The sequence below is a fragment of the Sciurus vulgaris genome (assembly GCF_902686455.1).
Source record: "Sciurus vulgaris genome assembly, chromosome: 3".
Taxonomy (NCBI): Eukaryota; Metazoa; Chordata; class Mammalia; order Rodentia; family Sciuridae; genus Sciurus; species Sciurus vulgaris.
The window spans coordinates 132,487,208-132,513,726 of NC_136463.1; the positions used below are offsets into that span (position 1 = coordinate 132,487,208).

At 34.8% G+C, this 26,519-nt stretch overlaps 1 protein-coding gene across 3 annotated transcripts in view; it reads right to left on the minus strand.

Annotated features, from left to right (window-relative positions):
• The window catches only part of SESTD1 (SEC14 and spectrin domain containing 1), a 118,980-nt gene that overhangs the window by 11,644 nt on the left and 80,817 nt on the right, over nucleotides 1-26,519 (minus strand). For all 3 annotated transcript variants that reach the window (XM_079134539.1, XM_079134540.1, XM_079134541.1), the window contains exons 7-13: nucleotides 25,336-25,433; nucleotides 19,704-19,759; nucleotides 17,043-17,254; nucleotides 9,638-9,760; nucleotides 2,324-2,518; nucleotides 1,686-1,800; nucleotides 28-187 (exon numbers count right to left, since the gene is read on the minus strand). In XM_079134539.1, the coding sequence (XP_078990665.1) occupies nucleotides 28-187; nucleotides 1,686-1,800; nucleotides 2,324-2,518; nucleotides 9,638-9,760; nucleotides 17,043-17,254; nucleotides 19,704-19,759; nucleotides 25,336-25,433 (959 nt within the window). The remainder of the gene's footprint in view (nucleotides 1-27; nucleotides 188-1,685; nucleotides 1,801-2,323; nucleotides 2,519-9,637; nucleotides 9,761-17,042; nucleotides 17,255-19,703; nucleotides 19,760-25,335; nucleotides 25,434-26,519) is intronic.

Sequence of the window (26,519 nt, forward strand, 5' to 3'; positions counted from 1 at the left end):
AAATTAACATTAACGGTCAAACTTTGCCTTTGTTTCCTAAGCTGCATATCTTCCATCACTCCTTGAATGTGGTCCACGTTTTCTTTATTTTCAATGGTTACATCCTTTCCATAGGCCCAGGATGCCTGATTGGAGATCTGATCCAGCAGACCTTGACCTTTTTCACGCAAACCTTGCAATCCCACATCTAAAACAAAAGTTACTAAATTTAATCTCTTCACTAAAGTATTTTCCCTCCCTCAAATAAATCATCTCAGCAGATACTGCACTTGGAATCCAAGCATAAAATCTTCATACATTAAACCATATTGGGATGGAGTCCTCTGAACATCTCAAGCAGTAAAAAATCCCTTTAAATGGGTAGCTCTCATGCCAAATTCTCCTTAAAGGGAATGTTTAAAACACAAATCTCCATAGACAATAATTTCTTTTAAAAACTCAAAGCAAGGGAGACAGCTCAGTCGGTAGAGTGCGTGCCTTGCAAGCACAAGGCCCTGGGTTAGATCCCCAGCACCGCAAAAAAAAAACTCAAAGCAGGAAGAAAGTATGTTAATTCTTATTTTGACAAATAAAATTTTACTTATTTTTTTTCCTTTCTGTTCTATGTGTTCCGACTTTTAGGACAACAATGCAAATATTTATATTTTGTTTAAAAACTGTAAAATTTGTGAGATTTCAAAATGCCCCCATGATGTCTTATCAGTTCAAGGATGTTGAACACTGTAAGATACATTACAACTTACACACGATGGGAGCAACATTAGGATATGTTTACAATACTCCAAGTCAGACAAGTGTAGAGAAACTCTCTTCTCTTTTTTAAGGAGAAGTGTAACTTAAGGAAACTTGTGATATTTTAAAATAAACTTCATGTGGTGTATTAAATATGTACTATGTGAATCATCTAACTAACAAAGGCTAAAGCAAGTAAAATGTCAATACAAAAAAAAAAATGTTTTTTTAAATTCAATTCCCTGAAGTTGTTTTTCACAACTAATTAATTTGGTTTGATCACATGTCACCACTTTCTACTAATTCTCTGGCTTAAGCACCTGCTTCCTCTGTTCCTTCCCCTCAATGGACAGTCCCTTCCCATTTTCACTTCGTGGCCTAGGAAAGTTCACTGCATTTCTTACTGTAGAAACATTTTAAGGGTTCTGATGACAAAAGTAATGGAGCTTTCATTAAGAGCTAACTGAATGAAATGGGACCACTCTTTCCTTAGAGGATAGGTAACCCTGCCCAAACTTCAGATAGAGAAACGAATGCACAGAATCAAACCAACTATTTTTCCACAAGGTTAGGATATAGCAACAACAAAAATCATTGCATAAAACACAGTTCGGGGCATACAGAGTTTACCACAGAACACTTCACAACTAATTACAATTTATGCATGCACTACAAATAACTTCACTGTTCCTAGGATATGCAAGATATAGCACCTGTAGTAAACAGAAAGGCCAAAGGCCCAATGAAGGGAGGAGTGCTTAATCACGGTGAAAAATAAAATTTTTAGCATAAATTAGACCTACTCAAGGGAATACAACCCTTTTAATACTACTTTTCCTGTGTTCCCTGCAAATAATAATTAGTTCAGTATAAGTTGACTTAATTGTGTAACCAGGGTAATAATATTTTTTAAAAAGAACTCTTATGTTTCAGCATTTTTAAAATCTGCTTACCAACACTTTTCAGCTTCTCTTCAAGCAGTTTTAAAGTTTGCTGAATCGATGCTCCATCAGCTGGTGCTACATCTACGCACAACATCCCTAATAAGCCATCCAACTGCTGAGACAACTAAAGCAGAGGGACACCAAAGAGACAACCCTGATGTAATCAGCATCTACAGTGTTTAATGATGAATGAGGTTTATCTAATGAGGTTATCACAATTACACTTGAAAACACTATGCTGTTAAAAGACAGGAACGAATAATCAGAGTACATGTTATCTAGAAGATGGAACACACAGATGCATGCACCAGAAAGACAAAGAAGAACATCCAGATCAACAGAGTGCAAAAAATTAATTGACACTTCCACTTCCATCTATGTTATAAAGCATACATTTTGAGGAACAGTCAAAGTGAAACATATCTACTAGTCTGGAATACTTTAGTTAGACAATAAAAGGTTTAACTGCATGCAGAATGACTTAAAATAATTTTTTAAATCAAAGAATTTAATCTCATTACCCCCACCAGTAAATTATTTTATTGTTCAAGGAAAATAATTAGAGGAGACATGCAAACCTGCAAAAATTATGTGTAGATTGTTCAGATTATCTGAGGAAAAGAGAAGCAATCAGAATAGACACTTACATCTTGTGCAACACCATGAAATTCAAGAGCTGCTTGTAAGAGATTTTGCCTGAATTCCAGCTGACTGGCCTGCCGATAACAAACATCACTAAGTTGTTGCTGTAGTGACTTTAGTTCTACAAGATCTTCCTCATCCCCGGCATTCAAGAGTGCGGCAATTTGCTGATTAAGCTCCACATATACTGCAAACCATTCCTGTAAATGAGACATCGCAAAGTAAGTTAAGGATCAAATTAGCTCCTGGAGGACATATTTTGTCATTTCTCCAGACAAACTTAAGTAACATACACATGAATACTTTTATAAGGCAGCATTGTTTAAGAGGACGTAAAGTCCCCTATCCTCACCCAAATCCTTTCACCATGATCCCTGGACCTCACTGCCTGCCAGTGGTAAGCTCCTGTGTCCTCAGTCTGGCATCTAGATGTTCTCTTCTTTCATGCTCTACGTGAAACCCGTTCACCCTCACAGAGCACATTTACTTCTGCAGCCCCCTAAATTGGTGGCTTCTCTCTATTTCCACACCAACATACCACAAGCCTGGAGGTGGCTGATTCATTACTACTTTCAAATCATTTCTTTTTCCTCTTCTCTGAAAAACCTTTGAAGTGCACACTGCTGAACTGCACAGCAGTTCCTTCTAGCTCTCCCTGTTGTACCCCATCATCTGCCCGGTGCTTCCTCTCTGCACTAGCCTTCTTGTTGATGCTCTCCATGCACACATCCGCCAACACCCTACACAGAGCTCCTCAACAGCCTCCCTCACTTCCAGCTACCTCGTCCTCACTCCATCTCAGCCACCTTCTCCCCTGGCCCTAAAAGTCTGTCATGTACTGCTTACTATGCAACTCTAAACCCTCAATTCTGTGAATTCCATTCTCTGAACTCCAGATACTAACTCCAATTCCCCTCTTTGAGCAAGCTTACACCTACAACCCCAGGGCACACCAATCTATTGTCTTGGCATGTCTGACACTTCAGCACTTGGCAACCTCTTGCCCTTGGTCAAAGGCTACAACCACCTCCCAGCATACAACCCTGACCCACACCTACCTCCTTCCTTCTATCAGGTTCACCTACGGAGACCTCAAGTCTGGTTTCTCTGTCTACTATGTGCCTATCCCACAGTGGCTGAACACAGCTAGGTAAAAACCACCAGTCATGCCCTGCATATCAACAGTCAGTGATAGACCACATGTGTGATGGTTGTTCTGTAAGATTACACAGCCTGGTGATATCAAGCTGTCCTAGTTCCTGTAGGTGCACTCTATGATGCTCACTCAGCAACAAAATCACCTAATGATGCACTTCTTAGAGTATGCCCCAATTAAGCGATACGCGACTATGCAGATCGTTCTTTTCAAAGTTATGACTAAATAACCTCAAGCAGAGGTTCAGCAATCCTTGCATGTTTCTCTAGGTAATGCACTTTTCCATTCTTGTGATTTTTTTTTTTTTCACTTCTTAAGTCTCCAGCTCCCTTTTTACCTCTTCACTCTCAGAGGACTTCTTAATTTCCTGGATGCAATTAAAAGAGAAAGCTCTCATCTTCCCACCAACAAATCTACAGCCTTCCCTCCTGCATCCCTATACCCTGCCTCACTGCTCCACAGAGGCCCTGCTCCTAAGGGCGACACTCCTCCAGGGCATGATACCCTCTCTTCTGTTGCCTATGTTCAACTCTGCTTTTGCAACTATCATCTCTTTCTCTCCCATCAATTCTTCTGTTTCAACTGGATTATTTTCATCAGCACATAAGCATGCTGTAATCCTGATACCGAACAAAACACATGCTTTAGGAACTGCATGTTTTAGTTTTAAAATTTTATAAATTACAAAATTATGGGCTGGGGAGATAGTTCAGTGGGTAGAGTGCTTCCTTGCAAGCACAAAGCCCTGGGTTCGATCCCCAGCACCGCAAAAAAAAAAAAAAAAAACTTTCCTTAGAAGAAAACATTCTTTTCTCACTTCCCAGTCTTTTAAAATTCATTCTCAGTCAGGATTTTGTATTTTCCACACTTTGAAACCCATCTTGCAAGTTCACCAAAAAACTCCCAAAGCTTGATTCTTCCACCAGCAAGTCCTGCAGGCTCAACCTCGAGAACCCAACACTTCTCACCTCTCTGTTGCCCCCATTCCAATAGCTCCCAGAGTCTTTCATTTATGATGCTTGTCCCCACTCCCTATACTCCACACAACAGCCAGTAATCTTTTCAAAACATAAACCAATTTTTGGCTCCTATGACCTCATGTAACATTTAAAATAAACTCTAAGCTCCTTTTCATGGGTTAAAAAGTCATTACATATTTTGGCCCCTAACTTCCTCTCATTTCTGTGACTCTGTCTTGCTATAAGTACTCCAGCAACATCAACCTTCTCATTGTTCCTCAGTCATGTTCCTGCCTCAGGGTGCTTCTACTGCTCTACCCTCTAACTGAAGTGCCCTTTGCTTGGATTACTCCATACTACCTTGAGGTTTTTGATTAAATGTCATTTCCTCAGAGGAGGTTTTCTTAAATGCCATGCCCGTAACATGCTCTACTCCCTACCTCCCCAACTTGATTATAATTCCATATGGTAATCCTCTGCTATAACCTAAGAACCTAAAACAACCTGTGACATGTAGTATGTGCTCAATTAACATGTGCTGAATGAATGCATTAAGCATAGTAAACACCTGGATTTGTTGCATTAAATCATGTAGGTAACAGGGTATGATTCTGCCCCACAGGGAACATTTGGCAATGTCTGGAGACAGGTTTGGTTATCACAACTGAATAGGAGGAATGCTATTTCATCTAACAGATGAGACTAGTGGTGTGAATACATGCCCTACAATGCACAGGACAGTCCCTATAACAAGACTTTTTATCTGGCCTAAAATGTCATTAGTGCTGAGTCTAAGAAACACTGCTTCACTCAATGGTGATAATAATACCTGCTTTACTTTATTAGTTATTGTATGGATTTCATCAGATAACTTATAAAACTAGCTATCACTATGATTAATGGAGACTGACAATTTTAAAGTAGAAAATATTACCTGAGAAAATTATCATTGTCATGTTCTCATATCTATAGTAATTAAAATTTAACTAATGCTCTAAATAAAGAGATCCAATTCTTTGAAGTAGTGGCAATGAATCTGAGCAAAGTAGTACATTTCTCAGTAAGAACTACCTACACTGGATCAACTGGGATGCTCATCAAAACGCCCAAGTTCTTCCCTTGACCTCTGAGTCTCTGTGGGTGGGGTCCTGGAATATGCATTTTTAACATGCAACTCTGATGACTCATGACCACTAAGGTTTAAGAACCACCACTGTGGAGCTGATTTTGTCCTGGGTGGAAGTCTTAAAATACATAAGTTCAAGTAACTTAATCAAGGATGTTAACACAATGTAAGGACTAGTAGCATGTCCTGGAATTGGAGCTACTGTTGTTGCTGAATGAGTCTGTCATAGATAAATGACAAACTCTGTAGCTCTGTGGGATTAGCAGGGGGGTCCTGGCTTACATATATGTATATGCTTAAAATTAATCAAAATGTTTCTTCTGAGAAAATAGGATGTATAGGACCTTAGATAAACAGGCTGCATTTGATTTACTATGGCCATTCTCTAGTCTGTCTCTTATATACATTTACTGTGTAGAAAAGTATTAATTTATAGCAAAATAAAAAGTCAACACCAAGATTTGGGATTTGGATTAAGCTGGTAAATAGAAAAAGTATTTGAACACGAACAGTCAGGACTGCCACTATAATTGTGGCTGAGTTGGTGTCGATACAGAATTGGCTAAATGATCATTTGCACTTTACACCATGAAATAGGAATCCCAGTCTACAAGCAAAGAAATACTGCTAACTCAGGCTGTGTTATATACTTATAATATATACTGGGGACAGAGAGGTCTTGATGTGTCAAGTACACCTGCTCCACTGCCTTCTATTAGGCACAACACACCAGCACAGGGCCCTCTGGAGGTGGAAGTCAGCACCATGGGAAGGTGGGACAGTGACAGAACACAGAAGCAGCTTCAGAGACACATGTTTCTGTACACTCCTGTCATGCACTCTTCCCACCACACTCCAACCCTACCCAAAAAATAAAAGTAGACTTACTACTGTAATCAAATACGTCCAGATTACTAACAGACACTACAATCACTTCTAGTTACTTTAATATTTTTTGTTGGGTTGTACTGAAAAACCAAGCAAATTTCTAATTTAAATCCTTCATAAAGAACTACAAATTGGTAGAATTTTCAATTTTCTATATATTAGTGTGAAATATTCTAACAAATTTGAGGTTTCGGTTTTATTTCTACATTATGCTTTCATGTGGAATGGAAAACTAACACTTGACATTGTATTTTGATACACAATGGTCTAAAAAGTTTTCCAAATTCTACCCTTATTAACTAGCAACACTAGAAATTTCCTAAGGCCTGAACAATTTCAGTAAATACTTGAAACTGTTGGCTTTTACTTAGAGAAAAGAAGTATTAGAAGATCTTAAACATCACACACCAACACATTCACCCAGAATCAACCTATTCTCAAGGTGACAAAATAGTGCCACCTATTGGTTAAAACAGTGCAATTCTCTTTTCTTAAACCTTTTAGAGTGGAAAAATTTTAAACCTATTCAAAAGTGGAAAGAGCAGCATAATGAAACTCCATGTATAATCCAGTGTCAATAATTACCCACTCGTGGTCAATCCTGTTTCAACTATATTTCAATTCAATATGTCCCCACCTTCCAATTTTGCAATATCCCAAATACCACACATGATTTAAGGAAACAAAGTCCACAATAAACCAGAAGTATGTCTTTTCTCTGGAGTCCAGGTCTATGATTGCAGATGTCAACATATGTGTATGTGTCCTCAAATTGTAAGGGAAAATAAATTAATAAAGAAATAAATATACTGTATCTTAAGCATATCCATGCAATTTAGTAGCTTTCCCTAAGAAAGAGACAGAGAGAAAGGACCCTACCCTAGTCCAGCAACTTACTGATTTAAAAAATTTATATATACAGTCTCTCTGTCTCTGTATCTATAAAATAAGATCATGATACTTGAATTTATAAGGTCCTTTCCAATTTAAAAGTTCTACATATTGATTCCACATTATAAGTAAGCTTAAGCACATGGAAAGAGCTATCCATATGTACTTTTTAAGCTGATTTTTAAAATTCATATAAAAAGTATACATAAACAAACATCTAAACATGGGGATCTCTATGTATGTCATTGATGATTTCACCCATAAAACATGCAATATAAAGTGTAATTCTTTTTGTGAATTTATACATGACATGTGTATGATCTAATTTCTAACTACTATTCTCTTGGTATCTTTCAAAAATAATAAAAATATAAATAAATCCTATCTTTGGGTTCCTCAAGTTTCATGTATCCTTACTAAGAGGCTTTTGGAATACTTCGTGACTAAATTCTCTCAAATGAAATCTAAGATACTGTACAGCAAATACTGCTTTCAAAAATTAAACATGGGAACAAATTATAGAATTCATCTATACTACATTACCATGCTCCATCCAGAATAATCCACCAGGATCAAATAAATTATAATCCATATAAAAAAATCAACAATGTTACAGTATTTTAAAAATACAAGAGAATTAAAAGATTATAACCTCAGGAACAGGGCTTATAAGTTAAATACAAATGATTCAAACTTTTTACCATAAAAGGAAAAAACATGTTGGAACCTATGAAATGGATAAACCATATGGGGTTTCATTTTTATGTCTCTTACAAATACTAATTAGAAAAATTAGACTACCTAGGTACTATCTTTAGATAATTTCCAAATCTTGTGGTAGCTCTGTCTTACATATTATCATCTCAGCTAGACTACAACTCCTTTAAGCTATGTTATGTAGACTATCTGCCAGTTCCACTGACAATTAAACCTGATTGGGGTGGGAGGGAATGATTGGAGGAATATTATTTAAAAAATCGATATGAGGAAACTAAACAATGTATCTCCTTAAAAAGAAAGTAATTATTAGATATCATTAAAATACAGCTCTAATCAAGATGAGGTTTATTCATTCAAATTTATTCCCAAAGAATATTATTTATTCTTTAATCTTACTTAGTTAAAATATATATTTCTTAACTATTTAGCTTTTAATTACCACTTTCTAAGTAGGGGAGTTGATGAGTAAAGAAACACATTGTAGAAATACAATGTTCAGATGACCCTTAAAAACTCATCTAATCCACAGTTTACACTATTACTGATCAATTTTTGAAGATGACTGAAGAGATGGAAGTAAATGGATTCAAATTTTATTTTTTCCATAATTTTTTCCCCAGGAATTGAATCCAGGCATGTTTGCAACCAATGAACCACATCCCCAGCCCCTTTCTGTATTTTATTAGAGACAGGGTCTTGCCGACTTGCTTAGGGCCTCACTGAATTGCTAATAAGCGTTGGATTTGAACTCTCAATCCTCCTCCTGCCTCAGCCTCCTGAGTGGCTGGGATTAAAGGTGTGCCCCACCACACCTGGCTACTTTTCCAATTTTGTATTCAGTCTATTTAAAATCACCAAAAGAAGCAATATGGCTGTGGGGAAAGAGGAGATGAACTACCTAATCCACAAACTATATGACTACTTTCTCCATAATGCAGAACTATAACCTAGCACAAGTTTAGCAAACAATAGTTTCTTCCACACAGCAAGTTGTTGCACTTTAAATTCTCTCAAACAATTTTATCTATAATCTGCATAAGGATCAATTTATTTCCCAATCCATACCTGTGATCTGTCTGATTATCCCCTTGACAATTACAAATGTGACCCCTAAATGCATCAAGAATGAAAGATACTTTGACTGCTCTGTACTCCCTTCTCAATCAGCTGTGTCTAATGCCACAGTCCTGGTGGTAACTCCCAGCATTCAGTTGTACAGTATACTCAAAATGAAGCAGGGAAGGGCCTTCCTCTAGGATTTTAAGAACAGAACTTTATTTGAAGGACTACTGATGAAGGCTCTATTTTATACTATCACTGTAGTTTTTAAAATTCAATCTACATTATGTTACAGAAGTAACAATACAATGAAACTGTACTGGAGATAATAAAACCTAAACTGACTTTCTAATTAACATATACTAAATAGTCAAAATGAAACTTTATAACCTGTAAGCATTCAACATACTATATTCTACCCCCTATACAAAGTTAACAGCAACTTAGCACTTAGTACCACATATGCTAATTATGCACATGAATAACTGCACTATAACTTGCAGAGGAAAAAGCCTCTCACACTGTGTTGACTCTCAATCTCTTCATGCTTCTGCTGTAGGGCCTGGGAAGCCCTAATAGAGTCACCAATCCCCCACTGGGCCCTCAGTTGTTCTGATCCAGGTCCTTCAAGCCAGTTCACAACCTGTAAATGAAAGTTGAGATGAAATTTTAGAATAATCAAAGGCTTTTCAAACTTTCAGTCTAATGGGCTTTACTTCCCCCAAATTCCTCAAGTATTTTAAACTTAAATTCTTTAAATCCTACTGCATAAGTAAAAAACATTTCTTTTGGAATTACACAGTTATAATATGACATTTCCAAAACCTACACTTGGAAAAATGTACACTGTAGCCTTAGGCTTTCAGTTATTTGATCATTTGCCAGGCTAAAAAGAAATCTAGAATGCTTCTATAAAAAAGGATTAAAAATTAACTTATGATAAGAGAATCAGAAAACTACAGGATTTAGAGTTGAAAGAGACATCAGAAATGACATTGGTCAAGGTTATCTAACACTTAAGAAAATTGAGTTTCAGGGAGATTAAATGACTTGCCCAAGGTAACATAATCCATTACTGAAAAACTAGGACTAAAACCTGTGTATCTGGTCTAATGTTCTCCCCTAAGCCCTGAAAAAATTGAATGAACTAACAAAGTTAAAATACTACTTTTTCACTTTGAAAAGAAAATTAAAAACTAACTACAGAATTATATTGATACCCTTTAGGTGCTTTCTTAGGATCAACTAAACATTCAGACCCACAAAAAGTCCCACAGGCTCCAGGCCACTCAGGATAGATGGGGGAGCAGGCAGCTATAGATTATCCTGGGTGGCAGCTTCAGGAGTTCCTCTTCTCCCAGGTTCCCGAGGCAGGTGTGAGGAGATAAGATCCACATGGGACAGACATAGGAGTCACTCCGGCATGAAAAGTTCACATCCCCTGGGGGCCACACCCATTATGAGAGTCAACTGAACTCATGGATGCCCCAAGTTCTGCCTTCCGTCAGATAGTGATTGTTTTCCCAGTCCAGACCTAATTTTTACCATAAGTAATACTGCCTAGTAACATAGATGACATTTCAATTTTTATTAGGTTCTCAGGAGAGCAAAACTAGACAGTTAAGCAAAGAACAAATGCTCATGCAGAGTAAGGGTATTGTTAAGCCTTCACACACAATCACACCGTGAAGGAATCTTAACTGAAAATTTCCTACTATTCCTTCCTACTATTACTAAACTTTACCTGTTGCTTATGCCTTAAATCTAAACTTATGAGAGCTCCCAGGCAGGTGTCTCTCCACAGCTTGCTATTATTAGGGACCCACGGACAGCTTGCATTAGGACTGTGTAACACAAGAGGCAGCCCACTATGCACTCCTGCTAGCATAGCACCAGCTTTACATAGTCTCATTTTTAAACCTAACAGTTCACACATCTTTATTTTTTATAATTGTACAAAAGGACATCATAAAGAATAATCATGTGTATTTTCTTCCATTAATTTTTCACATAGTTTTCATAGACTACTCCAGATTTGGATGTTACAGTCAGTTCTCAGAGTACAAGTAAGTTCTTCCTGTACTTTTTCACTTAACATTAAACTATCATACTCAAATGATTTTCCAAGTGGCTGCAGTTATTACAATTTTCAGGGATTTCAAGAGCTTCTTTTTTTTAAGAATACCAATCTAGTTGCTTATCTGCCTGCCTCTCTATCTGTCTAATCAACCAACTACCCAGTCACTCAACCAATCCTTATTAGGAGCTAAGTAGTGTGCTACCTTAAATAACTGTTATACCTGCTACATTCCTATTGTTAGATATTTAAAGTGTTTCCACTCTACATCATTTCTAAGCAATTATATGATTAAAAAATAGACAGCAATTATATACAGTATTTTCTCTAATTCTGCATCATTTTCCTATGACAGCTTTCTGATAGACAACTTCTTGCATCCAATGACAATGAAATAATAATAAAACTCAAAAAAAAAAAAGAGTCAAAGGATAACTGTTGACTTACTGGAACAGCCAGCCCTAAGTGCTGGAACTTTCTCTTGATTTGACTATATTTTAAGAGTGCTAAATTCATCAGCAAGCTATCTTCAGGTGCTCTCTAGAATGTAAAGGACTGTTTGTTCTTCAACATCTCCACTTTTTCTTTTTTAACCTTTTGTATGAGCTGTCTTCAGCAGGGCAAGGTATTAATATCCTATGTCTCTCCATTAGCTTGTCATATAATCATTCTTTCACAAGAGAGATAGATGAACAGTTTAGTATCAGAAACACTAGGTAGGAGTCTGAATGCTGAATTCTGACTCTGCTCCCACTAGTCAAAAACTTGTTCCTCACCTTCAAAATCACGTTAGTGATGCCCACCATACAGGGTTACACCAGTCAGTGTATGTAAGATACACGGCTTGGCAGGTCAGACTAACAGCTGTCAGGCTTTGCTTTTCCCGGGTTTTCTGTAGTCTACCTTCTTCTCTGTTTGTCTCACATCTGCATTTTCCAATTAGATTCCTGGGTTTCTCGAGGAAGTCCCTGAACTAACTATGGTATCTACACTTTAAAATATGGAAATATGGAAATAAAAAATGGCAAGTTTTAAGGAAGCTTATGTAAACATTTTTAAACAATTTTCCACTTTCTTTTTGACAATAAATTATTTCTCATTTATTATTACATGTTATGAGCATAGATATGGACACACTGAGATAAAATGAATTTAGGTATTTTAAATAATTATTTTACTAGAACTATCTAAACTCTAAAAACAATGAAGACATTTAAGATTTGTAACTAATTAATAATGAGTTATGTAGAGCTTTTAGAAACCTAAGATAACATCAAATGTAAACTTTGAATTTAGAATACTCCAGAAACTAAAGAAGTTAATATAAGGAATGATACCAAGGAAAAAACAACTGGTAGCATATGCTATGGATTGAATGTGTTGGAAACTTAATCCCCAATGCAATGGTATTGAGAGGTGGGAACTTGAAGAGGTATTTAGGTAATGAAGGTTCTGTCCTTACAAAGGATTAGTGCCATTATCTTGGGCAGAGGTGTGTTACAGAAGCAAATATGGCTGGCTTGCTCCCACATGTGTCTTCTTTCTCTCTCTCATTCCACAATTCATGCTTTGCTTGATAATGCATCAAGAAGGCCCTGACAGACACAACGCTCTCAACCTTGGACTTTCCATCCTTCAGAAGTGTGAGAAATAAATCTGTTCTTTATAATCACTCAGTCTCAGGTATTGTTAAAACAGCACAAAAAGAACTAAGACAGAATGAGTTTAGGAGAGAAAAAAACTTAAAAATAAATTTTAAATAAAACAAAGACTTCTTGGCACAAAAATCCTGTTACACAGTCAAGTACACATACAGCTTTAATGTATGCAGAAAATAATCTCCCTTAGTATGCAATATCAGTAATGTAGACACAGTAAATGGGTGACTATTTCTAATAAAAATAATGCAAATTGAGGTTGATGCCCCAGTAAACAAGTCAATTTAAATGCATTAATGATGGTAGCTTGCCAAACTATTTTATAAAACTTAATTTCAATCACAACATCTTGCTCAATCTGAATATTAATTTAGTGCAAATATGGTTCTGTGTCCAATCCATAACAATGTAACCCCTCAAATGGTTACATTTATATGCAAAGTACAACCTTGGAGATGTGTTCTTAAAATCTACCATGACAAATATTTGCACAGGCCAAAAATGTGACTATTCACTATTCTTTCACGGCCAGGCTGATTTCTAAAGAGTGCATGAGAGAATATCTGGAAGTATGTAAGGTCAAACCAGTCAGAAGGACATGTCAAGCAAATGTCAAGAATCTGCCCCACAGAAAGGGTACATGGGGTCTGAGAACACAGCCTCTAGCAATATACTTACGCAACTCCGAGGGTATCTAATTTTGCATCTACAGTTCCTCTCTACATGGAAGAAGAGCACAGGGATGATTCTAGAAATAACATTTGCAGTGTTGGTGATAACCGCCATAATAAACAAGGGGGAAACAATAGCATATTTCAGTGAAGTGACACTGTCTCCCAGTCAAACGCATGTGAAATATAATCTTTAACTGCCACAGCAGTAGCAGTACGAAGACCTCTTGCATACTACATGAAGTCTGATGCTGCCACCTTGAACTGTGGGAAATAAGTGGCTGACAACTCTCATGTTACTACTTAACTCCTAGTTTGTCGGAGCTATGGATTCCTCTTGAATGATGTTTTCAGTGATGAGTCAGTAAACAAAGAAGTCTGAAATAATTCAATTTTCACAGATTTAACATAAACAAAGATATTCGACTTAATGGTTACCTTTATATAAACAAAAAATTTTTACATTTTCCCAAATTTGCAAGTCTGAAGATGGTATCATTCATGCTATGTGCTCAGCATATCATCAATATGTGTTACTATACAGTTAAATTTAAGTTATCATTTTGGCAAGGGAAAAAAAAAAATCTTTCCTTAAGTTGTCGTCTATGAAAAAAAGAGTACAAGAAAACACTGCATGATGAATCCTAATGTTCCAACCAACTGACTTTATAATCCTCATAATGAAACTCATGCTTTTATAGAAGTTTGCTTTTAAACAATGATCTTATTACCATTAAGATCTTATTACCATTACTATTATCATAAATATCACCATCATCATTTCCCTTCTCCAATTTCTTTATCCAGTTGAGCTGGCCCATCATTTCAAAAATGTGCTTGCCATACATTAATTCCTATGTCCCTGACTTTATGTCATGCTCATTTATTCCACTTAGCAAAGCTCAAATGCTGGACAAGTCCTATTGCCCATGTTCTCTGCCTGTAGTCAATGTCCAGAAAAAGTATCAGGCATTAAACACTTTATAAAGACTATCTTCTTTAAATCCCACAATAGTCTTATTAAATAGCTATTATTGCTCTTAGTGTCACTGATATTATTGTTATTATTCTCTGTTGACTAAAGAGAAAACTAGGGCATGGAACATTCTTCCCAAGATGAAGCTGCTTAAAAATAGAAGAGGGTAGACCCAGATAACCTGGGTTTGAAATCTGAGTTTTGTACTCTTATGCTATTTCATCTTTGTGGTTTTCAAAGATATCTCAAACTAATTAGCCAAAGTTTACTCGGATTAATAGGAACCATTCTGTAGTTTACAAATGAGAATATAGAAAAAAACTGCATAAAATTAAAGTATGCCCAGAAACCCTCAGTTTATATGTGGTTATCCATGAAATCCAGCCTTAATCTTTTACATGGAATTCAACATTTTCATGATCCTTCCTTCCTTTCAACTCTTTTTGCCTATGACATCTTGATACTCTAGTTCAAAGGTCAGCAAACTGTAGCCAGCAGGTCAATTCTGGCCTACCACCTGCTTAAAATTTCCTAAGAATAAAGTTTTATTAGGGAAAGACCATGCACCTTCATTTACTTAAATGTCTGTTCTTGCATAACAATGGCAGAGCTAAGCAGCTGTAACTACAACAAAGACTGTCTGATCAACAAAGCCTAAATATCAGTCCCTTTACAGAAAAAATTCACTAACAACTGTATTAGGTATCTAGAGTAGAAACTAGTTCGACAAAAATAAATACAGCTACTATTAATTGAATACTGGGTTCTTTCCAAACACTAGACTTCTAAAAGAGTTGCTATTATCCCTGTCTCAATTAGTGACAAAAGAGAAGGGGATAAAGAAATAAGTCAGATGGAGCAAGTCTAAGGTACAGGATGGAGACTACCTTTCTGACCATGCTCTATTGATGAACAGGCCATCAAATCCCCCCTGTGCCAACTGCTTCCCTTTTTCCTAGGCTTAGGATTTCAAGAAGTTGCTTACTCATGCTATTCTTTATCCTCCACAAAATGCTGAATCTTTATTTTTTATTTTTTTTAGTTATCAATAGACCTTTATTTTATTTATTTATATACAGTGCTGAGAATCAAACCCAGTGCCTCACACATGCTAGGCAAGTGCTCTACCACTGAGCCACAACCCCAGCCCCAAATTCTTCAAAGCCATCACTACAGGGTGAAATCTTACATATTCTTGGAAACAAGCTCAAGTTTTGCTTTCCCCACTAAAATCTTCCCAGATTGCCCACAGCCTGATAAATTTATACCTTCTATCAATGTCCATGGCACTTTAGTAATGTCCTTGTGACAGTTCACTTTTGCCCCTTAAACTTATCAACAGCAAAAACCAAGTTTACCTTTATGTCCTGTATAAAATTTAGCACAATCCTCTCTATTTAATAAGCATTTAATAACTATTTACCTAATGAATGAATGAATTCAGATAAAACATTAGGACATTTCTAGTTTGCAATTTTTAATTAAATATGTTAACATTTTAGTTTCTTAATTATAAAATAGACAAAAATCCAATGTAATCTAAAAAATGTAAATGTCTTCCTTTAGTATTGACTTTTAGTATTTTAGCCTACATTTCTTATAAGATTCAATTTTAAAAGGAACTAAAATTTCCTAAGAATTAAATACATTTAATATTTTCTATATAAAAACAATACATTTAATATTAGAATTGCTTGCATTACATTTTTTTTTTTTTTTGCTAGAATAAAAAACTCATCATAATGACCAAATTAACAACAACAACAAAAAAAAACCTAGTAAGTTACTGGAAATTAAGAATAAATCAGCTGGGCACAACTGAGGCAGGAGGATCGCAAGTGCAAAGCCAGCCTCAGCAACTTAGCAAGGCCCTAAACAACTTAGCAAGACCCTGTCTCAAAATAAAAAAGTAAAAAATGGGTTGGGAATGTGGTTCAGTGGTTAAGCATGCCTGGGTTCAATCCCTGGTAAACCACTCCCCAAAAGAGAATAAATCAAATACCAATAATCAGATATTATTTATTGCAAGAATACTGAAAGCACTTGTGATGTTTCAACTAGCTATTTTTGAAGTTCATTCTGTTAGTTAGCTGAATGCTCAATGTCATCACTGAAGACGTAATATAACTTTAATGTAGATACTATATACAAAAAGATATATACAAAGAGATGTTACTAAAAATAGTTTTAGAATCCAGTTTGAAATGTCTAAAGTTCTCTATATTGTAAAAAAAATAAAGTCATAAAATGGGTCAGGCACAATGTTTGCACACCTGTAATTCCAGCAGCTTGGGAGGCAGAGGCAGGAGGATCATGAGTTCAAAGCCAGCCAACCTCAGAAAAAGTGAGGTACTAAGCAACTCAGTGAGACCCTATCTCTAAATAAGATACAAAATAGGACTGAGGATGTGGCTCATTGGTCAAGTGCCCCTGAGTTCAATCCCCGGTGCCCCCACATCCTCGCCAAAAGGTCACAAAATAATTATTACCAGGAAAAAAAATTTAGAATTAAAGAGTTAGATATAATCTAATCAGGTACATACCTGCATCACCTTCTGCTGAATCTCTTCTAATTGGGTGCGCTTACTACGCTGTCTACAAACTTCCTGGTAGCGAGTATACTGCTCTCGGAGTGAATCTAATAATTTCATAACCTGTGGCTGTGCAAGCAGTTCATCATCCATAGGAGACCATGAGACCCCTCCATCAGAGCCATTAAATCGACGCTGCTGTAATTCGGATAATAATTCATGCCCTTTACAAATGAAAGATACTTGTAATTAATACCCATAAAGAAATACAATTTGTTTTTAAAAATTATCCATCTATCTACTTTCTAGGTCATAAAGGGTAAAATGCAATGAAAAACTTGATATCATAATAAACAGAAAAACTGCATATGTGCATATAAATACATATATATATACACACTAGAATGTATACTAAAATGCCCTATAATATCATAAACACATATGCTATAGATATATGCTATGTAACAGAAAATATAGTATAGCATATATATGGTGATAAATAATTTCTATTTTATCTATCACATTCTTATTATTGGTGGATTTATTACTCAGGATACTATGCCAATCAATCATGTTTTCCTGCAGTGCAAAATTATAGTCTGGGATTTCTGTATTATTCCAAGCAATATAAGATTCAGTATCAATCCCTGTTAATATCTCAATCACAACACTTAAAAGTTGACAGTGAAACAGATATATGATTAGCATAAATGAAGAAAGTTTTCATTACAAATAATCTCTAAAAATCTCCATGACATATTAACTGGGAATCATAAAACATACCATTGTAAGAACTGCATTGAATGTGATTGAATTATAGCAAGTTTACGTAGGAAATTCACTCATACATGAGAAACTGAAATTACAGAATATGTAACAACTAAAGCTATAAGTATAAACACAATTTTAAAAGTAAAGTTAAAAAACTATTTTTCCAGGATAAGACGATTCTGTTATTTAGGTACCAAAACTATACTGGGATATTTAAATTCTCTCCATCTTTATTCAGTAAAATATCTTAAATTTAAATGACTTTCAATATACAGAAGGAGGTTTTTATCATAGTTTGGATCTATTTCCAACCTCTAAAAAAATAAATAAATAACATTTTCTAAATCTCTCCATTTTGAACTTTTTAACTCTATCTTAAGAGTTAATAGCACATAAAACAAGACTTAGTGGCATATAAAATTAAAAATTAATTTGAAGATACAAATTTTAAGTTTCTTAATTTGCCAGGTACAGTGGCACATGCCTATAATCTCAGTAGCTAGGAAGGCTGAAAGTCAGCCTCATAAGTTCAAAACCAGTCTCAGCAATTTAGTGAGGCCCTAATAAACTCAATAAGACTCTGTCTCTAAAAAAATATATTAAAAGGGCTGGGGATGTGACTCAGTGGTTAAGCGCCCCTTGGTTTAATCCCTGATACCAAAAAAAAAAAAAAAAAAAAAAAAAACAGCTTCTTAATTCAATATCTATTTTAAAATAAGCAGTTTTCAAAATATTAAACATAAATGTAGAATTAAATTTCAAACATAGAGTAGTACTGATCACCTATTTAACTTTTAAACATAATTCAGAGGGTACATTATTTCTTTGTTCTCTTAAGGAAGATCTATGCCATATTGAACATGAGGACAACTGAGTTATTAATATAACAGATATTCAGAATTTATTCAGTCTTCATCACATCTTAAAATTGGAAAAACACCTGCTTTTAAAACACATCTAACTTTTTGCCCAAGTTTCCATACATAAAATCAAAGATGTGATACCAGAATACATTTACTTTTTTCTACTTTGGCAACTGTTACCCTTAATGTTGGCCTTTTGGATACTATTACTATTAGAGAAACAGCACAACATCATTATTTCAAAGAACATATTTTGAAAGCACACTGTCTGGGTTCAGGTTCCAACTCTAGCATTTACTGGCTTGATAACCTGCAAAAATTACTTAAGCTTCTTGTGCTTCTGTTTCCTCCTTTCAATGCTGGAATGATAACAGTACTGATTTCACAGAGTTGTATTAAAGAATAAATGAGTTAACATGTGTAAAGTGCTCAGAACTGTGCCTGTCCCACAGTCAGATTAGAATTATGAGCTATTATTGCAAAAAATGGATAGAAATAAAATTGTAGTATTTCCATTGGAAAGAATTCCAATTTGTTTTCCTGGAATGTGTGACATAACAACTATGGATCTATGGGCTAGAACACACATATCAAGCACCACAGAGCACTCACTGCGCAAGGTCACTGCAGATTGCTAAGGGTTTAGTGGCTCTGTAATTTAGACCTGTTTCTTAAGCTTTCTGTTTGTTTGTTTGTTTGTCTATCTCAGAAGGTTGTTGGGAGAATGAAACATGAAAATGCCCGGTACAAGGTGAATATTCAACAATTATCACAGCCATGTAATGAAAGAGAAAGTTTCATCTCGGTACTGCAAAACAAGAAGTAAATCTCAACATTTCAAGAGGGAGATAATTTATCATTATTAATTTTAAAAATATTATACAATATAATAACACAGTATTGCTAAATTAAACCAAAGAGCAGTTTCAAAAATTTCCCTTCAAATTCCTACAACATGTACCGCATAGATGCTGACAATGTTTACTTAATGAACAAATGGCTTATTGAATTAGTCTCACTAATATGTTTTTCATCTTACCTGTCTGAAGAACTGTTTCAGGATCAACTGATGGAAGAAAGTTTAAATCCACAGACCTGGAAAACACCAAGAAAGCAATTTTTTAAAAACCTATAGCATTTCCATATAACTTAAGAGATCCCTTTACATGTAATATCAAAATAGGTACATAAGTATGCAAGCCTGAAACAGGCCATCTCCACTGTGCCAATCTCTCTTAAACATGGGGAAGTGTATTAGAAAAAATTAAATACTCACAGCCAGAGAAATACCAATATGATAAATCATAAAATTTTAAAACCATAAAATTATACTAATTAGAAATATAGTAAATTGTTAAGAATTATAGCATTATTTAACATATATCAAAAGAATGCATTATCATGTTAATCCACTGAACATTAGTTTCAAAATGAAACCTCTGATTATATAGAAACCCAGAATTTTAACATTAAAAGTGTATGCAGCTATCCTCCAATCAAAAGCTTACTTACCTAAGGGCTGAAAATGTAGCTCAGGGGTAGAGCACTTGCCTAGCATGTATAAGGCCCTGGGTTCAATCCTCAGTACTGGGGAAAATAAAAAAGTTTACTTATCTATAGCACCTTTTCATAGCTCTACATATTTCTGATACAACTCCGATAGTGTATGTGGGTGTATGTGTGTGTTTCTGTGTGTGTGTGTGTATCCTGGCAATTATATTCTCGTCCCTATTCCAATTATTTTTCTTGTACAGCTGGGCTTCTGCCTTTATTTTCTTAAACACATATGAGAAAAAGAAGTTTGAGAAAAGATAGGGACCATGCTACTATATGCTGTAATTGTTCAGTCCTGAGCTAAACCCTTCACTTCTGTCAACTGATCTAGGACCTCCCCTCTTGTGAAGCCTAGACGCTTCCTGAAGATTAACATAGAGGAAGTTGATGAAAATTTCTAACAGAATAACTTTATTATCTGGGTCTAAAAGAAACAGCAATAACACTTCAGTTCATTGAGGAGGGAATGGTTAATACAATATTTTATTTAAAATACTTCATGTAGATATTTAAACCAGCATTTCCCAAAGTCTTTCTCAAAACACTGAACAAGATATTATGAGGTAAAGCAAAAGGCATTCCATCACTCTATGGTTTTAAGAAAGCAAAGAACAGGTTTCTTTGCTACAGTGCTTCCTCAGAAGCTTGATCTGTAATGTTTAGTCATTTTTAGGGAGGAAAATATAATTGGCAGCATTAACCTCTCTGATCATGGACTCATTTTCTACAGATACCCTATTCAAATGTCTTTTCTGAGAAAAATAACTAAGATGTATTAAATTTCCTCTGGCTGAATAATTAAAAAGCAACAATATTTGGTTAATTTTTAATCAAGCACCTTGTGTGACATTTTCAATACCTAAACTATAGTACATGTGTGTGTGTAATATACATACACATACAATCATTTACCTAAACATTTATGTTCTTATATGGCATCTAAGGGTAGTAACTGTCTATGATAACTTTAACTAGATTTACATTCAAACTATTTGTATTCACATTTTGACTTTTAATTGAAATTCGGTTTTAAAATTATGATCCTCTTATATCTCTCTGCCCTTATTATTTCAGGTAATTAAAATGTGACTACATTTGGATTCACAGGATAACAAGATGTACTTTTATCAAGGTTCCACTGTATATTCCAGGTTATAAGCAAAGGAGCTACACAAGGATCTCTGCTGATTCCTTCAAATTTCCTAATAAAATAAATGTAATTCATCACATCAATAGACTTAAAGATAAACCCAGAATTTTAACATTAAAAGTGTACGCAGCTATCCTCCAATCAAAAGCTTACTTACTTAAGGGCTGAAAATGTAAGATAAGAATCACAGATTATCTCCATAGATGCAGAAAAAAGCATTTGAGAAAACAGAGCATTCATTCATGTTCAAAACACTAGAAAAACTATGGATAGTACGAACATACTCAACACTGTAATTGGGTTTAGCTATATATACAGCTAAATCCAAGGCCAACATTATTCTAAATTGAGTGAATTTTCCAGAAAAATTGAAAGTATTCCCTACAAAAACAGAACAAGACAGGGATGCCCTCTGTCATCACTCCTATTCAACAAGGTCCTTGACACTCTAGCCAGAACAATTAGGCAAAAGAAAAAAATTCAAGGGATATGTACAAACAGGAAAAGAAGAGCTCAAATTATCCCTATTTGCCAATGACATGATCCTATATTTAGAAGACCCAAAAAACTCCACTAGAAAACTTCTAGAACTCATAAATGAATTTAGCAAAGTAGCAGGATATAAAATTAACACCCATAAATTAATTGTATTCCTATACACCAATGATGAATCAGCTGAAAGAGAAATTAAGAAAACTATCCCATTCATAATAGCCTTAAAAAACAACAACAACAACAACAAAAAACAAACCTTGGAAATTCACATAAGAGGCAAAAGACCACTACAATGAAAACTACAAAACACTAAAGAAAGAAATTGAAGATCTTAAAAGATGGAAAGATCTTCCATATTCTTGGATAGGCAGAATTATTATTGCCAAAATGGTCATACTACCAAAAGCGCCCTACAGACTTAGTGCAATTCCTATTAAAATTCCAATGACATTCTTCATAGAAATAGAAGAAGCAGTTGCAAAATTAATTTGGAAAAAAATAAGAGACCAGAATAGCCAAAGCAATTCTTAATGAGAAAACTGAAGCAGGAGGCATCACAATACCAGACTTTAAATTATACTACAGAGCTATAGTAACAAAAATGGCAAGATATTGGCACCAAAACAGAAATGAGGGCCAATGGTACAGAACTGAAGACAGAGACAAAGCCACATACCTACAGTTATCTCATAATAGACAAAGGTACCAGAAACATACATTGGAGAAAAGATAGCCTCTTCAATAAATGGTGCTGGGGAAACTAGAAATCCATATGTAACTGAATGAAATTTAACCCCTATCTCTCACCCTGCACAAAACTCAAAGTGGATCAAAGACTGAGGCATTAGACAAGAGACCCTGTCCCTACTAGAAGTATATAGGCCCAAGTTTCCATCACGTCAGCTAAGAAACAGACTTCCTCAACAATACTTCTAAAGCATAAGAATATATATCAAAAATCAATACATGAGATGGTATCAAACTAAAAAGCTTTTTCTCAGCAAGGAAACAATCAAGAGGATGAAGGGAGAGCCTACAGAATAGGAAAAAAATCTCTGCCACCTGTACCTCAGAAAGAGCATTAATCTCCAGGATATATAACAAACTCAAAGAACTTAACACCAAAAAACCAAATAACCCAATCAAATAATGAGCAAAGAAACTGAACAGACACTTCACAGAAGAAATACAGTCAGTCAACAAATATTTGAAAAAAATGTTCAACATCTCTAGCAATTAGAGAAATGCAAATCAAAACTACCCTGAGATTTCATTTCACTCTCAGAATGGCAATTATCAAGAATAAAAGCAACAATAAATGTTGGGGAGGATGTGGGGAAAAAGGTACACTCATACAATGCTAGCAGAAATGCAAACTGGTCACATTACTTAGAGTTCTATAATCACTAACTCTATTCTATTTGATGGTCTGGGTAGATTCTGATATCCATAGTTCTGCAAGTTTCCCAAGTGCTTCTATTAGGCATCAAGGTTGAAACTTACGTATCTTTTACAAAGGTTAGACAATAAATATGTTAGGCTTTGAATATCATCCCCAGGCAAGTGGGCACAGTGGTATTTCAATGTAACTTCATTTCTCGAAACTGAAATTTGAATTCATATAATTCCATGTATCAAAAAATATTATCTGTATGTTTTTTTCAACTATTTAAAATGTGAAACCATTTTTGTCTTGATGGATGTACAAAAACAGTTTGGAAGTGGAATTTGGCTGATGGACTATAGTTTTTATGTGCTGGTTTACAGTTTATCTGCTTTCTTCATTTTTGTCCATAAGATAAAATGATTCCTTCCCCAGGTCACTGGTAACAATAAGTCATCCATTGATTACTTATTGTAAATAAATCTTATCAGGACATTTTAAAACATGGCAATGCATGTCCCTAGTAGTTGTAAACATTGTAGCATTTGGAAGGCTTTTCTCTGTATCTAGCAAGACCGGCTCAAATGGCTTAAAACAGTATGCAAGTTGTCATTAAATTACAGATAGTTGCATGGTTAATTAAAAAAAAAAAAAGAAAAGAAAAGAAAGAAAGAAATGCAAATTGGTATGACCACTATGGAAAGCAATGTGAAGATTCCTCAGAAAACTTGGAATGAAACCACCATTTGACCCAGTTATCCCACTCCTCAGTTTGTACCCAAAGGACTTAAAATCAGCATACTATAGTGACACAGCCACATCAATGTTTATAGCAGCTTGATTCACAACAGCTAAGCTATGGAAACAACCTAGATGCCCTTCAACAGATGAATGGATAAAGAAAATGTGGTATATATACACAATGTAATATTAGTCATAAAAAAGAACGACTTTATAGCTTTTGTTGGTAAAGAGATGGAGTTGGAGACTATCATGCTAAGTAAATAAGCCAATCCCTCAAAACCAAAGGCCAAATGTTCTCTCTGATATGCAAATGCAAACACACAATAAGGTGTGTGGAGCGGTAGTAGTTCATTAGAAGAGGGGAGGGGAATAGAAGTTCACTGGAATAGACAAAGGGAAATGAAGGGAAGGGAGAGTGGATGGAAATAAGAATGACAGCAGATATGTTCATATATGAACATAGGACCAGTGAAACTCCACATCAAGTATAACCACAAGAATGAGATCCTAATTAGAATAAGTTATACTCCATGTAAGTATGTCAAAATACACTCCACTGTCATGAACACCTAAAAAGAACAAATTCTTAAAAAATGAAAGAAAAAAAAATTTTCTAATGAAAAATTACTATTCCAGTGACAGTAATAATCAAGAGACTGGAAGCTGTTATTTGCTTCCTTAAGTGCTTTTCATCTGGGGAGAGAGGAAATCGACCTATCAAAAGCAAAACGAATACTGCCAAGGTTGTAAAGTTCAATGATAAATTTTTCAAACTGTTAAAATGATAAATCTAGGTAGTTATATTAAATAACAGAACTTAATTATTACTTTAACAATTATTATAAAGTACTAAGTTCCCTAAGTTAAACTCATATTTTCAAAAAATTACATATTTTACAAGGCTGGAGGAGGTTCTTATAATTTAGGCATTTTAACACTGATGTATTTAAATAAAATTATAATATTTCAAACTACAACTATTTTTCATATTCTTTATAGGGAAAAACTAGAACTAAAAAATGGTAGAAAATTGTCTCAAAAATATGTTCTTGTAACTTATTATTTTCTACAGTGTCAGAAAAAGAATCATTTACTATTCACACACAAAAAAAGAATCATTTACTATTCACAAAAAAAAGAAATGGCTTTTGTAAAGAAACTCTGATTCAAATGGGTATGTTTTACATATAAAGCAAATTCTCATAAATATGTATGGATGTCAATTTTGGTCGACTGAAAATTTGTTTGTCATAGTTCTTTTAACTTGCCCTAACAATACAGATATCTTTTAACTGATAAATCATAGCTTGGCAAGAATATAATTACATACCACCAGCCACCTACCTTTCTTTCTCTTGCTGGTTTGCTTTATCACTTCCATTGTTAATCAAAGCAAGTTCATCCAACAATGATGTAGATTCCTTTGTAAACTTCTCAAAAACCTACAATATGAAATTATATTTAATATACTAAGAATGGTTCTAAAAATTATTATGTGTAGAATTTTCAATTAGGAGCAGAAGAATTAGCCAAGATTCCCTTTCCTTCCCAGGAAATCCGGTCAATTCAAGCACCAGAGCACAAGAATGCACAGAAGACAAAACTACATCCTAAAGCAGTGAACGGTGTCAATGCGAAAGGGACATTTTAAAAGGAACATTAAGAAATTATTCTTATCCCTCATCGAGACAAGTTTATTTTTATCCTTGTGTTTCTTTGAGAAAATCTGTAATACCAAATTTCTTAACTCTATGTTACTTAAACCAGTCCAAGTGCTTTTATTCTAGTCAGATGTTTCTTCATCTTATTCTATCAATAATTCACAGTTACACATTTAGAGGTTTACAGACAAGCATGTAACATGAAAATAAATTCGTTATAATTCTAACATGATTTCTTCAGATATTTCTAAAAAGGGATTTGGGCAAATCTTTTCAAACCTATGTAATAAAGTAGATGAACATTTGTCTGACATCACTATTCAAATACAGTAGAAACAAATGATTATCCATTCAGAGATAACCAAAAGTTCATTATTCTCCAGTAAAATTATCACAATCTAATTTGAAGATTGTTGTCTCAGTAACTCAATAAAACAAAGTCATATTAAACACAGCAGCAGATTTCACAAGTCTGGATAAAGAAAACACTTTTCAGAAATGAAAAGTTTATTCTGTCAAATGTTTACTGTTACCAGCTCCTCAAGCTGGTAACTCAAATTGATGTTTAAATATTCTCTGAAAATGGTATATCAACCAGATTACCTCTATAGATGTTATTCTGTTATTCTACTTAAAAGATTTATAACTTTTATTGATGTTACTAATGGCAACAGTAATAGCTAAACAGTGTTATTACATCATGTTGGGTGCTGTTTTAAATGCTTTAGTGTAGGTATATTCATTTTGCCTTACTCATAGTCTCATGAGGCAATTCTATTCTATTATTATCTACCAAATTTGAGATGTGAAACTAAGGCATGGAGAGAGTAAATGCACTGCTGAAGGTCATATACACAGCAACTGGCA